The 17116-nt window shown below is 38.5% G+C and overlaps 1 protein-coding gene across 2 annotated transcripts in view; it reads right to left on the bottom strand.

Annotated features, from left to right (window-relative positions):
* Window positions 1–17116, bottom strand: part of CCDC186 (coiled-coil domain containing 186) — an 80981-nt gene that overhangs the window by 11407 nt on the left and 52458 nt on the right. For both annotated transcript variants that reach the window (XM_027766075.1, XM_006162762.3), the window contains exons 7-13: window positions 10371–10475; window positions 9161–9259; window positions 8906–8992; window positions 7333–7475; window positions 3306–3561; window positions 1997–2186; window positions 210–290 (exon numbers count right to left, since the gene is read on the bottom strand). In XM_027766075.1, the coding sequence (XP_027621876.1) occupies window positions 210–290; window positions 1997–2186; window positions 3306–3561; window positions 7333–7475; window positions 8906–8992; window positions 9161–9259; window positions 10371–10475 (961 nt within the window). The remainder of the gene's footprint in view (window positions 1–209; window positions 291–1996; window positions 2187–3305; window positions 3562–7332; window positions 7476–8905; window positions 8993–9160; window positions 9260–10370; window positions 10476–17116) is intronic.

Genomic DNA, 17116 nt, shown 5'->3' with positions numbered 1-17116 from the left:
AAGAATAAAGGAGGTCGGAGACAGATCATATAAACCCCATGACAAATCTGAAACCCTGAGTAATAAATTAGGAGAAACATGTTTTATAGTATAATTATATATTAACCCACTTTTTATACTTCAAAATAAAACAAAGCATAGTAACACTTCTTAGAGTAAAAAATCCTATTTAATCACTAAATAACAACTAAAGCCATTCATTTTTTCACCTGAAGAACTGGAACGACTTCCCATGCTGCTCACTTCTTTATCATAGCCTCCATTTTCAACCTGATCCAATTTTCTTCGAGCTATAAAAAAAAAAAAAGAAAAAAAAAAAAAAAGCTATCACCTAGGATAAGATCATGACCTTCTTCCTTGACCATCTGATTTTTTAAATTTTTTTGGAGAGGTTTTTGCTACAGGGCGCGTGAGCTCTCCAGACAGACAGAGAGACAGAGAGACAGAAAGCAAGAAATCACCCCCCAGGGGGGATAGCCATGCCGCAATCCCTTCTCCTCCATTCTCCTCTTGGGATCCTGGGCACGCACGCACACGCGCCCAGTGAGAGTTTAAGCCACCGGGTCCGGGACTTGAACCGCGATCGACTACATGGGAGTCCAGTGACATAGCCGTTACGCTAACTGATGGTCCCTCGACCATCTGATATTAATCACTAAAATCACTTAGGTAAAAATGGCATAAGAGAGAAAATTCTTGAATACATATTTTAGAAGATTCATTCATATAAAATGACATTTGGAAAGGTACAGCTTAAATGCAAAATATAGAGGCACTATGATATCTGATACTGGCATTAGTAACACTAAATTTAATTTAATTTTAGAGTCCTGAAAAATTTAGAAGGTCCTTATAGTACCTTATAGTACCCTTCAATTATATCTATAAAAACAAAATTAATTCTTTTTTTTTTTTTTGAGAGGTTTTTGCTATAGGGCGCATGCGCTCGCCAGCCAGACAGAGAGAGACATAGAGACAGAAAGCAAGAAATCACCCCCCAGGGGGGATGGTCACGCCGCAATCCCTTCTCCTCCATTCTCCTCTCGGGATCTTGGGCACACACGCACATGTGCCCAGTGTGAGTTCTAAGCCACCGGATCCGGGATGCGAACCGCGGTCGACTACGTGGGAATCCAGCGATGTAGCCATTACGCTAACTGCTAGTTCCCATAAAAACAAAATTAATTCTTTACAGCAATTATCTGAATATATTCATATTAAGAAAATGCTGTCTCTTTTATCTTAAACATATGAGTTCTTCAAAAAGTTCATGAAAAACATATTCATGAAAAACATACATCATGAAAAAACTATGCATGAATTTCAAACATTTTTACACCAAAATAAACTTGAATTTTAATTCCATTTTTCTATGAGCATGGACACCCAATAGCTGTATGAATGTTTAAATTAAAGAAATCTGGGTTCCAGTTCTAGCTGTCAATGGCTGTGTTTGGGCAATCTATAACTTTTCTGGGTCTGCCTCTTAAGACCCAGATGAAGAGTTAGGCCTCAAGGATCTGAAGTTAGAGGTCTGTAACGTGCAAGCACCCTTGCTGCTGCACAGGACAATTCATAGGCATTTATAGGGAGAAAATATCAGAACTGCTATTTATATTTAACGATAGTTCTTTTAAAATTTCTATTTTCTTACATAAATAAGTAGTATATACTTAAAACTTATAAACAAGCATATATACACTAGAGAACAAATTCTTAAATACTTTTTACTAGCAAGAATATATAATAAAAAACAGTTTAGATGCTAACTGTCCTAAAGTACTTGTCCAATTCTCACATTCTGTGGTTCTGTGAATAAATGTCCTTCAGCATAGAAGACAGACTATTCACGGAATTGCAAAAGGTTCACCGTTGTGGTTTATGAACATTAAAAAGAACGCACAGTTTCAACCAAAGTCCTAGAACTTGATGTGAAATATATTTTTTCTATAAAATCTTTAATGATTAAAAGAAATAAACACATTCGACTTTATACCTTGCTGAAGTTGTTTGGTGAGATCCTTGACATTGGAGGCATGTTTACGTCTTTGAGTTACTAACTCATCTTTTAACTCTTCTACGTGGGTACTCAATGCTTTAACTTCCGTTTGTTTACAAGTGAGTTCCGCCTGCAGAGCTTGGACTTCCTCTCTTCGTAGTTCTTCCTCTTTCAACAATCTATTTTCCTAAATAAGAGAAAACAAACCAACCCCCAATTTTAATATAGTTTATTAATATTTACTTATAGCTCATAATTTAAAACTTAACATACTTAAAAAAAAAAAAACTTAAAACACTTAAGTTTTGAAAACTTAAAAAGGTCCTAGATATTAGAGATTCATCTATCATTCCTTACCAGGTTGTATTTACTGAACTTCTCATATAGTAAGGAAGGATATATTAATGAACACGCCATTCCACACAAGCAAACCAACATGTGAATTTCTGGACTAAAGTTTCAGATTATTTTTATGAGTAACTTGAAGATACTCTCATAATTTGAAAACGTTACATCATTTCTTATTTATTATAGACTGCATGCACATATGTCAGAATGCGAGAGAAAGAGAGGGAAAGACGAGCACCTTCCACAGGGTCTAGTCAGAGCCTGTTGTAGGCTGACCAGGCCAGGGACTAGAACTGTGATGATCATGTAGGATTCAACCTCTCTGGAGCAGTTTTGCCACAGAGCTGACCTTTAAACCAACTATTAAAAAAAAAATAAGAACTTTAAAAATACATAATAATTACAGTTATGAATGACAAAAACTTTCTTCTTTCAAAAGTGAAATATCATTGGGAACCAGCAGTTAGTGCAATGGCTATGTCGCTGGACTCCCATGTAGTCGACCACGGTTCGCGTTCCGGGCCCGGTGGCTTAGAACTCACGCTGGGCACGTGTGCGTGCGTGCCCAAGATCCCGAGAGGAGAATGGAGGAGAAGGGACTGCAGCGTGACCATCCCCTCTGGGGGGTGATTTCTCGCTTTCTGTCTCTCTGTCTGTCTGGCGAGCGCACGCGCTCTATAGCAAAAAAATCTCTCCAAAAAAAAAAAAAAGTGAAATATCATTATAATCATTTTAGGGAGAAATTTTTATTATAAATTACATCAGTTGGAAGGAAAAGCTGACATTTCTTACAGCATCTGAAATTACCAGAAAGTCAGTACCAACTAAAAAAGAACTAAATCAACTCTTAACTCTCTAAAAGAGTTAAATCAACCACCACTAATATTTTTGCTGTGAAAAAATTTAATTTGTACTTTTTACTACATTGTTTTAAAGGTAAATATTCATTTATACTTACCAAATTACTATTTGTCTGTTTCATTTGCTCACAATGGCTTTGTAATTGACTTTCACTACAGGAAAGTTTATCAAGTTGTGACTGTAAGGAATTGGATTCAGACTGAAGCTGTGCATTCTTACTAGTAAGCTTTTCTGTAAACAGTAGTAGTTCAGATTCTCTTTTCCTACTGCCTTCGATGTCTTTTTGTAGGTCATTAATCAAAGAATTAAGACTTTCCACTTCTTCCTTCAAATTTTCAATTTCTTGTTTACCTCTAAAAAACAAAGTTTATATTTAAAAGAAAAAATTTTAACTATTAAAAGACAGTAAATTAATGGTTTGGGAATTTTTATCTAATGAAATGTTTTATAAAGTTACTTTTAGTTATTGATCCAAATATTAGGAATGTCTATTATATGCTGGGAACTAAGTGCTGGAAATACTGGGTTCTCAGAGAAGTCAGGATGTACTTTTCTGTTTCTCTATGTAAAAATGCATCATGACTTTTCCAATGAACCAATATAAGCACCAACATGGCCCATGCTTTCAAAGAGTCCTTAGTTAAATATGTGATTATGTGAGTGTAAAGACACATTTTTGATAATGAAAACCACAGCAGGTTACCTAAACTAGTGTGAGGCTTGAATTAAACTTAAAGTATGGATCTGCAACTTTTCCCTGTGAAAAGTGCTTGTGAGCTGTGAGGGTTTTGTTACAACTGTCCCACTCTGCCACTGCAGTGTGAAAGCAGGCATAGACAATATGGAAATGAATGGGTTTACATGTACACTACATTTACAAAAAGATGTGGTGGGTAGGGTTTGACTTTGGGTCATAGTTTGTTGATCCCTCAACTAAATGAAAAGCAGACGATGCCAGGGGTACAAATTATGTTCTAGGTACATGGACTGGTATGTACTAAGTCCAGAAGGGAACAGAAGACAGACTTCTTTTTTGTACTAATAGATGTCCAGTATAATGAGGACTACACTATCCCCCCAGCAATTAACAAATGAGGCAGTCCATAAACATTGTTAACCAACTAAAGCTGAAATACAAGAATGAAAGAGAGGAAAAGTACAGAAGATGCCATGGACAGATCAGGTCACTAATCTTATAAGCTGCGTGCAATTCATCAGGTAATTTTTAAGGCAATTGAGATTTCACAGAAAGATTTTTGAAAACATCTCCTTTTTAAAAGGATTATGCTGAGACCAGCAGTTGCCATAATGGCTATGTCGCTGGACTCCCATGTAGTAGACCACAGTTCGAGTCCCAAACCTGGTGGTTTTAACTCATGCCAGGCATGTGTGTGTTTATGTCCAACTTCCCGAGAGGAGAATGGAGGAAAAGGGATTGCGGTGTGGCCATCCCCGCTGTGGGAGTGATTTCTCACTTTCTGTCTCTATGCCTCTCTCTTTCTGGAGCGAGCATACACCCTATAGCAAAAATCTCTTCCAAAAAAAAAAAAAAAAGATTATGCTAATCACAGTTTGGGTAGAGGATTAGAGAGGAAATAAGCAGAAAAACCAGTTTTCAAACTCACAGTTTTCTAGCTGAAAGCTGATAGTGGTGTGGACTATGACAACAACAGTGGAGTAGAAAAGTAAATGGATTTGAAAGATTAATTAAAGAGTTAGTGTCACTAACATTCTGCGACTGGTTAGATGTGTGAGGGGTAGAAGAGAAGAGTCAAGGATGGTCCCTAGGTTCCTGAGTTATACAGCAGTGGATACTACACTCATCATTCATCCCAGATATATGAAAAGATATATAAAATTACTTGTGGGCAGGATGGAGGAACCAGCTTTGGACATGTTAAAATTCGAGGTATCTGATACTCGTGTGCTTGAAGTTCAGCACAAAGGGCTGAAGGCAAGAATTCAAAGGTTCTGCAGAATACTTCTGGAATAGTAAAGATCACCAGGGGTATAATAAAATGAGAACAACACAGGGCTTTCTTTATAACATAAAGACAAGTGCCCATAGGAGACTGAGAAACTGGCCAGAAGAAAGTGGGGAAGAACACCAAGAGAGCACACTGAGAACAAAGCCAAAGGACCAGAGCTTCTCAAGCCACACAATGAGTTTTTTGGTGTTAAAAGATACTAAAAATTGGAACCAGCAGATGGCGTAATGGTTACATCACTGGACCCGAGCGTAATCAACTGCGGTTGGAGTCCCGGACCAGGTGGCTTAAAACCTGCTCTAGGTGCATGTGCATGCATGTTCAAAATCCTGAGAGGGAGAACGGAGGAGAAAGGACTGCAGTGTAGTCATCCCCCTAGGGGTGATTTCTTGCTTTCTGTCTCTGTATCTCCAGCAAGCAGTCTTTTCCCCTATAGCAAAAAACCTGAAAAAAAAAAAAAAAAAAAAAAGGTACTAAAAATTCAAGCAAGGCTGGGTTGAGATGTGTCTACAATATTTAAGGAGGCACTACTTCTTAATGAAATGTCAGGGTAGAAGCTAGAATGATGTAGAGAATAACAGGACATAGAAAATAAAGAAACAGAGAATGAACACACAATTCTATCATGGTAAATTTGTGAAGGAAAAAAATAAACTGATAGAGGAAGGCTGTAAGAGTTAAGATTTTTAAAAAATAATGTATTATTATTTATTATTATTTTTAATTTTGCCATAGGGCATGTGCATTCACAAGACAGAGAAAGGAAAAGTGAGAAAGCAAGTCATGAGGACTAAGACTTGAACCATGGTCAGTCATGTGGGAGAGTCCAGTGCCTGAACCACCACACAACCTGCTAGCCCCAGGAGTTAAGATTTTTTGTAAAGATAATCATATTGAAATGTAGAAAGAAAAAGAAATTCAGTAGAGACATGCAAGAGATAAAGGGTGAAGAAGGAATAATTAAGACCCCGAGAAAGCAGATGACCATGCGATTCACAGAAGTAGAAGGGTTAATCCGATTCAGAGAGAAGCAGGCTAATGTCCTCTATGTAACAGAAGCACTGGAAAAAACTGCTGTAGATACAGGCAAGTTCACAGAGTTGATAGTAAGAGTTAAAAGAGCAGTTCCCTGACAGGTCCTATTTTTTTCTATGAGGAATTGCCCGCGAAGAGTAAACCGAGTTCAGGGAAGAGGCCAAAGTGTGAAGGAAGAAATAAGGTTTGAAATAAATGCTATGAGGATGGGGGAGAAGGCTCTGACCAAGGACACATGGTAGAATTAGAAGTGCAATGGTATTCCCAACTGAGGCTAGTGCCCGCAAATTTTAGAGCAGCATCGATTTGGATGATGGTGAGGCTTTCTTTCTTTTTTTTTTTTTTTTGGAGAGGTGTTTGCTATTGGGCACATGCGCTCACCAGAGAGACAGAAAGCGAGAATCACCCACCCAGGGGCATAGCCATGCTGCAATCCCTTCTCCACTTGGGATCTTGGGCAAGCACACGCATGCGCCCAGTGTGAGTTTTAAACCACCGGGTCCAGGACTCAAACCGTGGTCAACTACATGGGTGTCCAGTGACACAGCCATTACACTAACTACTGGTCCCATGGTGAGGATTTCTTTAGCAACACGCAGCAGCGTGAGTATCAGAGAAGTATGAAAAATAAGACATCTGATTTCAACCTGAATTCAGGCTCTGCCAGGGAATGTCACAAGTAGAGTTCGAATGGTTTTATAAGAAGCCAAGGAATAATACGAGATCCTGACCTCAAACTATACCCATGAGAAGATCTCAATCTAGATTTACCTTTTAGAAAAGAAAGTACTGTGTGCAAGTAATAGAATGTGAAAGCTAAAGAATGGACAAAGAAACTTAAATAAATTCACTCTGTCTTACAAATCGCTACCGCTGGTATCTAGGAAACATAAACTTTGATTTTTAGAAGCCATCATGGGAACTCAAAGATAACACAAAAAAGTTCAAATAAAGAGAGAAATAGAAGAAATGTTTATCTAGTAAAGTTGACACAGGGTCTGGCACATGAAACAAAGTCGCTCTTATTTAACAACATTAACTGTACTTAGAAATATAATTTTTAGAACCAAGTTTATTAACACAAACAGAAATTGCTTATACCTTTGTAGTTGTTCCTGTATCTGATCTGTAATTTTCACTTTGTCCAATAAATTCTGAATTTCAGTTTTTTGGCGATTAATAATTTCCTTATATTTTGATAATTCATCTTCTGTTCGTAATCGTTCATCTTCTAGACATTTCACCTATCAAATGACAACTAAGTTAAACTATAATATTTTCTTGTTCCTTTTAGTGATTACATATTAATGAGTTCTAAAGCAGTTTTGACTAACGTGAAGAAACAAAACACACGGGACCAGCAGTTGGTGTAATGGCTATGTCACTGGACTCCCATGTAGTCGACCATGGTTTGAGTCCTGGACCTGGTGGCTTAAACTCATGCTGGGCACATGTGTGTGCATGTTAAAGATCTCGAGAGGAGAATGGAGGAGAAGGGATTGTGACATGGCCATCCCCCCGGAGGTGATTTCTCACTTTCTGTCTCTGTCTCTGTCTGTCGGTAAATGCACGTGTCCCGTAGCAAAAATCTCTCCAGGAAAAAAAAAAATGCAGCGTTAACAACTCTAGGTTTCAGTCTCATATTTCTTACAATTTAGTGACAGAAACTGTAGCATGCTACTTTATTTTTAATGAATTTCCACCTCCTCATTGGAACAAGAATGACAGACCTCCCTTCCCATATCAAAGAACTGGGAAGAAAACAAATAGGAAGTTATATGAAAAACACTTTGAATAAATGATTCACAGCAATAAAATATCACATTCATATTAGGCAAGATTTTATCCTAACAATAGAGGCTATAAACACCAGAAAAAGTTTAATAGACTGTGAGAAATTAAAACTATATCCACCCCCAAGACTATTAAAATACAGTTAGGAGAAACATAAAGGCACAGGTGTTTTGTTTTTTTTTTTTAATTTTATTTATTCATCCATTTAGTTTTTAATTTGCTCAGAGAAAGAGAGAGGAACTGAGAAAGCAAGCCGCCAGGTCCAGGACTCGAACCGTGGTCAGCCATGTGGGAGTGTCTTGCACCTTAACCACCATGCCACCTGCCGGTCTCATAAAGGCACAGTTCTAAAGGTGAACTATCTTTCCATTAATACGCTACTAATTCTGTCTTTAGATCAGAAGCCCAAGGATAAATTACGGATAAGCAAATGTGCTAGAAATAGAAATGTGTGGCAAATCCTTCAAAGGGACTAACGTAGAAGATACTTTCATTCAACATAAAAGTCAATTATGCTGTTAAGAAATGTCTAATCTACTCCTCTGAGGGTTTTTTGTTTGGTTGGTTTTTTAATACAATTTTTTATATAGGGCGTGTGCACTTGCTCACTGCAATCCCTTCTCCTCTTAGGATTTTGCACACACATGCACGCGTGCCTGGCATGTCTCTCAAGTGGCTAGGTCTGAGACTTGAACCACTTCATCAGTGATGTGAGATCCAGGCATCTTAACCACTATACTACTGGCTGACCTCCTCTGAGTTCTTTTACTTTAAAATTTTCTATATAAATATCCTTTCCCTATCACTTTAAAAATAAGAATAAATACAAAATTAAAGGTATTTCCCTTTCATCTAAAGTCATGACTGAAGATTTAATTACCTTTGTTCTCAGTGTTCGTAGTTCATCCATACCCTCCTTGAATGTCCTCTTCAGATCTTCTAATTCTTTTATTTTGGCATGATGCATCTTTAAAAAGTTTAAAAGAAACCACAAATCATAATGCACTAAACTAGATCTACGATTTATGATCTGCTCCTTCCAAAGGGTTTTAAGAGCAGATAGCAGTTAAGTATTCATTATTTCTTTCTAGATTTATTACATGGTGCAGTACATACAAAGAACAAAACTACTCACCTCTAGTTGGTCAGATTTTTCTTGCATCTGTTTTTCAAGTTCTCCTTTTGTGACTCTAAGCTTTGCATCTAGCTCATTTGATTTAATTTCTTCTGACTCCTAATGGAAATGAAGTGAAAAAAGTAGGACAAATTTTTTAAAGTTTCATACTTTAATGCACAACAATTACATGTAAACCAGAAATAACAATGACTTTTTTTAGTTTTGCACTTTGAAAAGAGAAAGCTTTGCAATTAAGTTTACTAACTTTGAAATACATGGCTTATGTATCCGAAATTGAAGGTTATATTAAAAGATTTTAAAATATGTCAAATTTGCACAGACAAGAATACCATACTTAAAATAGGTATCATAATTTTTTAAGGTACACATTTCCTTTCCTTTAAGTAACACATTTTCTTAAGTTACACACTTTCCATTCTCCTGACATTTTCTAGGGTTTTTTATCTGGTTGAAAGCTTATTAATAAGACTGATTTAATGGGACCAGCAGGTGGCGTGGTGGTTAAGTTACTGGACACTCCCACATGGCCCAACCACGGTTCAAGTCTCGGACCTGGTGGCTTCCTTTCTCACTTTCCTGTTCTCTCTCTCTGTGTATTCCTCTGGTCAAATTAAAATAAAAAAATGAAAGAAATAAATAAAACTAAAATAAATAATTCTTTAAAAAAAAAAAAGACTGATTTAAGATGCAGGTATTTTTATTTTTCTTCTTGTAAGGTTTTTGCCATAGGGTGTGTGTGCCTACCAGAGAGACAGATATTAAGAGGAAAAGTGAGAAATCAATCGCCCCAGGGGAGATGGCCACACGGAAATCCCTTCTCCTCCAAAAATTTTGGGCATGCACACACACACGCACCTGGCATCCCCGGTATGAGTTTCAAGTCAGTAGGTTCGAAATTTGAACTATGGTTGACCATGTGAGAGTCCAGTGCCTTAACCACACCACCACCTGCTGGCCCAAGCCATAGGAACTTTACCATAGGAAATAATCTGTTATTTTATTAAATGCCCTACCAAATCCACTCTACTCTTCAAATATGGCAGATATAGAAATGTAAAGAAACAGGAATAACTTACATTGTATTGGGTCATTGGAGAAGTCAAGCCATGTTTTTCTGAGATTTTTTTTTGCGTAAAAATGCATCATGACTTTTCTGACAACCCAATAGTATAATCTGTTATTAATCTATTTGCAAAGTTATGCATACCTGATATGTTTTTATCATATCCTGACAATTTTTTCGTATCTGATCTGCTTCTTCCTTTGCTTGTGTCAATTTTGTTGTTGTTTCTTTGAGTTTATCTTTGGTTTCCTGCATTGACAAAAAGACAAAACAAAGTTGGTCACAGCGATGTGAAGAACGGTTAGAAGTAACCAGGGGGTAGGGAAGGACTAGATACAGCTCTAGCAATAATATTTTGTTTCTGGCAAAAAAATCAAAACGTTATGTACAATTAACTGATAGTCATTCAATAAGCTTAAATTTGATGGCATTTTCAGTACAAGTTTATTAATCTGATAAAACAAGAGCAACAAAGTGTTAAATGGTTCTCTGCCTACACATATACCAAAAACTTCTTTGGTGCATAGCTGTGGTATCTATTTAAAACTGCTTTTTTATAGACTGATGCTGAATTTGTTTTTAATTCCTTGCCACTCTTGTGAAATGACAACTCTGAAGATTTTCAGGGACTACTCTCATCAAATCAACTTTTTTTTTTTTTTTTTTGCTGTTCTTGTTCTTTAGGTCCCTACTCCACTTCTGTCTGCCTCTGACGCCTAGAATATCCCTGTTTTCATAATAAGACAATATTCTCCTTCTCTTTCTTCCTTTTTTGTTCTTTGACTGGCTTCCTAGTTTCTGCAGCAGGTTTTCAAATACACTCCTTGCTCTGCAGCTCTTTCTCCTTAATTCTCCTTCAGAGAACCAATCCTGTGCCGTGGTTTGGGCTATCATGGGGACTTCAAACGGGAGTTGAGGTATCATTTCCTTCTAGGAGCTTCCTTTCAGAAAGTGGTACATGCAGCTACTCCTCCTCTTCACAGATATGATCAAGGATGCCTTGACCATCCCATACTGTAGCTTACAATTGGATAGCTACTAGTATTTGTCACACACTAATCTTTCAACTAATATTTGTTGAGTTATGAAGGAATATCCAATAAATTTAAATCTTCCACCTTTGTTAGCTAGGTCTCTGTGAAAATAAAATACTCATCTCTCTGTGTTCCGTTTTTCCTGCTGTCTCTCCCCCTTGGAATGCCTTTCCCTTCAACTCTTGTACTATCTAAACTATACTTGGCTTCACATTCAGCTTTTTTTTTTTTTTGGAGAGGTTTTTGTTATAGGGTGTGTGCACTCACCAGAGAGACAGAAAGCGAGAAATCACTCCCCAGGGGGGATGGCCACGCCGCAATCCCTTCTCCTCCATTCTCCTCTCGGGATCTTAGGCACGCATGCACATGCGCCCGACGTGAGTTTAAGCCACTGGATCTGGGACTCGAACTATGGTCAATTACATGGGAGTTTGGTAGTTCAGTGACATAGCCATTACGCTAACTGCTGGTCCCACACATACAGCTTCTTTTTTTTTTTTTTGAGAGGTTTTTGCAATAGGGCGCATGTGCTCACCAGACAGAGAGACAGAAAGCGAGAAATCACCCCCCAGAGGGGATGGCCATGCCACAATCCCTTCTCCTCCATTCTCCTCTCGGGATCTTAGGCATGCAGGCATACATGCACGCACACGCGCCCGGCGTTAAGCCACTGGGTCCGGGACTTGAACTGCAGTCGACTACGTGGGAATCCAGTGACATAGCCATTACATTAACTGCTGGTTCCTACACATACAGCTTCTTATATATCATCTTTTAAAAATAAATCTGTCTGCCATACAATTAAGTACTTATGACATACTTGGTTGCTATATTTTACTTGACTTGCATTAAAACTCAGTACCAGTTTTTAAATATATGGAATTATTTAGATACTTTTTTTAAAGTTTTTTTTCACCACAGTGCACGTATGCTCACAGAGAGACACCAAAAGAGGGAAAGTGAGAAGTCATCCCCCTATCCCCCCGCCCCAGAGATGATGACCACACAGGAATCCCTTCTTCTCCATTCTCTCAGGATTTCAGGAAGGCACACACATGCCCAACGTGAATTTCAAGCTGCTGGGTCTGGAACTTGAACTGCAGACGAACTGCATGTGGGAATCCAGTGCCTTAACTACCATGTCACTTGCTTGCCCCTACTTTTTCAAATACCGATTTTTTACTTATTATTATTACTTTTTTGCTATAGCACACATGAATTCCCCAAAGAGAGAGAAAGAGAGAGACAGGGATGGAAATACAGGGAGAAGAGAAAGCACCCCCAATGTAGAACAGTCTTATCACACTCCCTTTTCTTCCATCTCTCCTCCCTTCAGGATTTTGGGTACACACACACACACACACACACAGACACACTCCCTACACTTCTTAAGCCACCATGTCTGGGGCTTGAAATGCACAGTTGGCAATGTGGGATCCATAACCACCAGGCCATGGAGCCAGCCTGAATATTGAGTTTAAAAAACAGGCTTGAGACCAGCAGATAGCATAACGATTATGTTGCTGGACTCCCACGTAGTTGACTGTAGTTTAAGTCCCAGATCTGGTGGTTTAAAACTTATGATGCTTGTACATACGGGCCCAAGATTCTGAGAGGAGAATGGAGGAGAGGGGACTGTGGGATTCCCACCCCGCTGGGGGTGGAAGGGAGATTTCTCATTTTCTGTCTCTCTCTGGTGAGTGCATGTGCCCTATAGCAAAAATCTCTCTTAAAAAAATAGTAGGCTCGGAACCAGCAGTTAGTGTAATGGCTATGTCGCTAGACTCCTATGTAGTCAACTGCGGTTCGAGTCCCAGACCTGGTAGCTTAAACTCATGCCGGGTGCATGTGCATGAGTGCCCAAGATCCCAAGAGGAAAATGGAGGAAAAGGGATGGTGGCATGGCCATCCCCCCAGAGGGTGATTTCTCACTTTCTGTCTTTCTATCTCTCTCTGTCTTTCTTGCAAGTGCACACGTCCTATAGCAAAAACTTCTCAAAAAAAAAAAAAATTTTAGGCTCAACAAGAGGAAAAAGAGAGAACAAGCTCTTTTGTTCTGCTACCATATCATCAGTAGCTAAAACACAGCCTCACACATAGTATGTGCTTAACTTCATCCAAAAATAGCAATTACATGCCAAATACATATTTATTAAGTAAATGAACGTTAGAATAGAGAAAAGGAGTATCATATCACATGTGTTTAAGTTAAAGTACTAACTACATTTCATTTATTTGCTATTTGCTGAGCACATGCTATACCCCACTGTTCTCATGCTCCAAGAAAAGAGTTGTGTAAGAAAACAGACAAAATCTCTATCCTTGTAAAACTACTATTTTACTGCTGGACACAGATACCTAAGTAAAATATATGTTGTAGTAGTGACAAGCTCTAAGTTCTAAAAATAAAGCAAGGACATGAAGGATGTTTTAGAAAAGGTGTTAAAAGTGTTAACAGGTTTGGGGCCAGCAGATGGTATAGTGGTTATGTCACTGGACTCCCACATGGCCAACCGAGGAATGAGTCCTGGACGTGGTGGCTTGAAACTCACAGCAGACACATGTGCATGCATCCCCAAGATTCCAGGAGGAAAACGGAGAAGGAGTTGCAGCATGGTCATCCTCCCTGGGGGGGTGATTTCTCATTTTCCTTCTAACAGTCTCTGTCTCTTTCTCTCTCTCTCTGGTAAGCACACACGTCCTAAGGTAAAAATCTACAGTTAAAAAAAAAAAGTGTTACCAGGGTAACCAGGGAGTCTCATGGAGAAGGTGATAGGTGGATTAAGACATGAATATGTGAGAAGATTGTTAAGGGACCAGATATAGTGACTAAGAGAAGGCAGGGATACATCCAAACTGTTTGGCCTGAGCAACTAAAAGGATGGATTGCCATTAACTGAGGCAGGGAAGAGGCACCCTATTAGTACAACTTCAGACATTTAAATTTAAGATGTTTATATTTCAGATGACAAGCAAAGAGACGAATACATGATCTAGAAGTCTTGGTAGAAGTTAATAACTGTGAGTTGCTAACATACAGTTTCTACTGCCATATTTTCAATTACACTAATCCTATCTTCTGCAGAGACTAATCTGCTAATAATTCTATCCAGTGCATTTTTCATCTCAGCCATTTACCCATGTAGTCTTTTTCTGTATCTTCTATGCCTCCTTATCCAATGTTTTTGCCCATCCCCTGGAACACAGAGAACATATTCATAGCTGTGTTTTAACAACCTGCATCTCCTAATTCTTTTTTTTTAAAGAATTATTTTATTTAACTTTATGTATTTATATTTGACTAGAGAGGGACAGAGCAAGAACGAGAGAGAGAGAGGCTGAGAGAAAGGAAAAGTGAGAAAGCAAGCTGCCAGGTCCAGGACTCAAACCATGGTCGGCTATGTGGGAATCCAACGTCTTTAACCACACTACTTACCGGCGCCCCCTGTCTGCTAATTCTAATCATCTGTCATTTCTGGTTCTGTTTCTTCTGACTGATTTTTTCTTTCTACTTATGATCTAATATTTTCCTGCTTCTCCGCATGCCCGGTAATTTTTGGTTAGATACCAAACACAGAAAGTTTTATGCTCCTAGGTGGTTCAATTTTTTTGTATTCGTTTTAAAAATTTAGGGGATTGGGGACAGAATTAACGTACTTGAAAAGATATGATTTGAGGCTTCTTTTCAAAATTTTTAGGGTGGGTCCAGAGCAGACCTTCGTCTAAGGCTGACTCGCCCTCACAATTAAAGCAAATACCCTTTGAGAGCTACTTGATGCCCTGCAGTTAAAGAGGTCTTCTCTGGCTGGTGGAAACATGAACAGACCCCAGCCCTGTGTGAGCTCTAGCAGTTGCTATCCCTGCTCTCTTGTGTCAGTCCTTTCCCCACTTCTACAGTTTCCTGATTGACACATATGCATCCACTGATCGCAGTAAGTAAACACTTGAAGGGGACCACTACAGATTATCTTTTACTGTCCTGGAGCTCTGCCCCATTCCTCATATCTTGAACTTATCCCTCTCGATTCAGGTAGAGTGCTGGGCTCTGTTTAAGCCCTCCTTTTTGTGCTGCAGCCTGGCGCTCTCCAGTCGTTATACTTCATTTGTTCCCTTCACTCAGGGATCTCTGTCCTATGCTGCCTGTTTCTCAAGTCCAAATATCTTCATTTCAAATGTCTTTCTAACTATTTTTAAGGTGGGAGGGTGCAGTTAGACCTGTTACTCCAAAATGCAATAAAGTATAGTCAGTAGAATTATAGAAAAGCAACAGAATACAATATACTTTTACCAAGTGAGATAAAATGGCGAAGCTAATTAAAAGCAAACTCTAGCATCTACTTTATGAGCAAACATGCCATTTAAGAATGAATCTATGACAGACAACATGACAAGTATAGAAAGAGCTTATTAAGCGGCTCAGTCTTACTTCAGGTGACCTAGTGGAGGTGACACGGCATAAAATATCCCAACGCTTGTTAGCACATTAGGTCTGTAAAATATGACAGTCTGTTGTATCCTGTAAACCTGACACCTGAGACTCTATTCCTGTAGCTTTCTTGGAAGCAGAAAATGTCTGACAAGTACCCAATTCAGCCAAATGATGGCTGCCCAAAGCCACTGCCACATCTTTTGCCAGCCATACTCTAAGCTACATTGAGATTATCTTATTCCAAGACCAAGCAGATGAACTGGTAGGTAAGTGAGTAGATGAGTAATGCCCCGGGAAGTCTTTCTTCTCTATTCAATATACTGAAAAAGCTTTTGTCTTTAGAGACTACATGTTAAAAACATATTGCAGTTAACCCCCAACAGAGTTGAGGGGGGGCAAATAAATTGTTTGATCTGATAAACTGAGTATAGAGTCTACCTAGTCAAGACTTTAATTTTGATCATATTCTCCGGAGGTCTGACCAGAAGCTAATGATCACGATGGATCCAGCAAATTACAATATTCTAGTATTAATACTTCAGACTTAGTACGGTGACCAAAAACTGGAAAAGAATGCCTGGAGAAAAATTTCCTGAGTCTTAAGCTTCTTCACATCTCAAGTGGTGGCCTACTCTATCAAGATCAAGATGAAATCTTGTATCCTTTGATCCAGACTCTGTCTCAAATCCAGTAGGTAAATCCATAAAATAGGTACTAAGAGCCCATCTCAGACACTCTTTTAAAGCAATGACTGTGTCTTCTAAGGCTTTTATTTCCATACAGAGCTAAATACTGACTAGTTAATAAATGCCTTTACTTAAAAAGAACTGAGTATCTAATTTCTACATACTAGGTCAATACATTCATTATTCATTCTCTAGGAATCTACACTATGTAATCTCATAGAGGTCAGCCTTGAATCACTTCTCTAATCTACTTACAGAGTATCTCATTTCGTGTGACCTCAAAGTTGCTGTTAAGAGTCTCTTACAACTCATTCTTGGAACACACAAGGCTCACAGATCAGTAACAGTGTTTTACTCTTCAACAGTAGTATTCTTTTATCACCAAGCATTATGTTCAGATCTTGAAGCAACTCAAAGCAGTTAAAAAACACTGCTGTCATTATGGATTTTAACTTTTCACTCCTCATCCTATAACCCCAGGTAAACAGAAAAAATGGATCAGCCCTGTTGAACACTAGGGATTGATTCTTATTCTTTCTCATAGTGCTTTCTCTGCCTTGTTAGTTTTTTCAGACATATGCGATGATCAAGTCAACTTCAAACTTGAGAACCTACTATTCTCTAGCCTTCCTTTGACTAAAGTCAATATAGACCATTCTCCCTACAGTCTTCTCTGATAATACTACATATACAAATCTAAAGGTTACTTGGGCCAGTGGGTGGCAGGTGGTTAAAGGTGCT

The sequence above is a fragment of the Tupaia chinensis genome, unplaced genomic scaffold, assembly GCF_000334495.1.
Source record: "Tupaia chinensis unplaced genomic scaffold, TupChi_1.0 Scaffold140534_1, whole genome shotgun sequence".
In the NCBI taxonomy this organism is placed as follows: domain Eukaryota; kingdom Metazoa; phylum Chordata; class Mammalia; order Scandentia; family Tupaiidae; genus Tupaia; species Tupaia belangeri.
The sequence above is the reverse complement of the archived record's forward strand: the minus strand, read 5'-3'. Positions and strand labels throughout refer to the sequence as shown.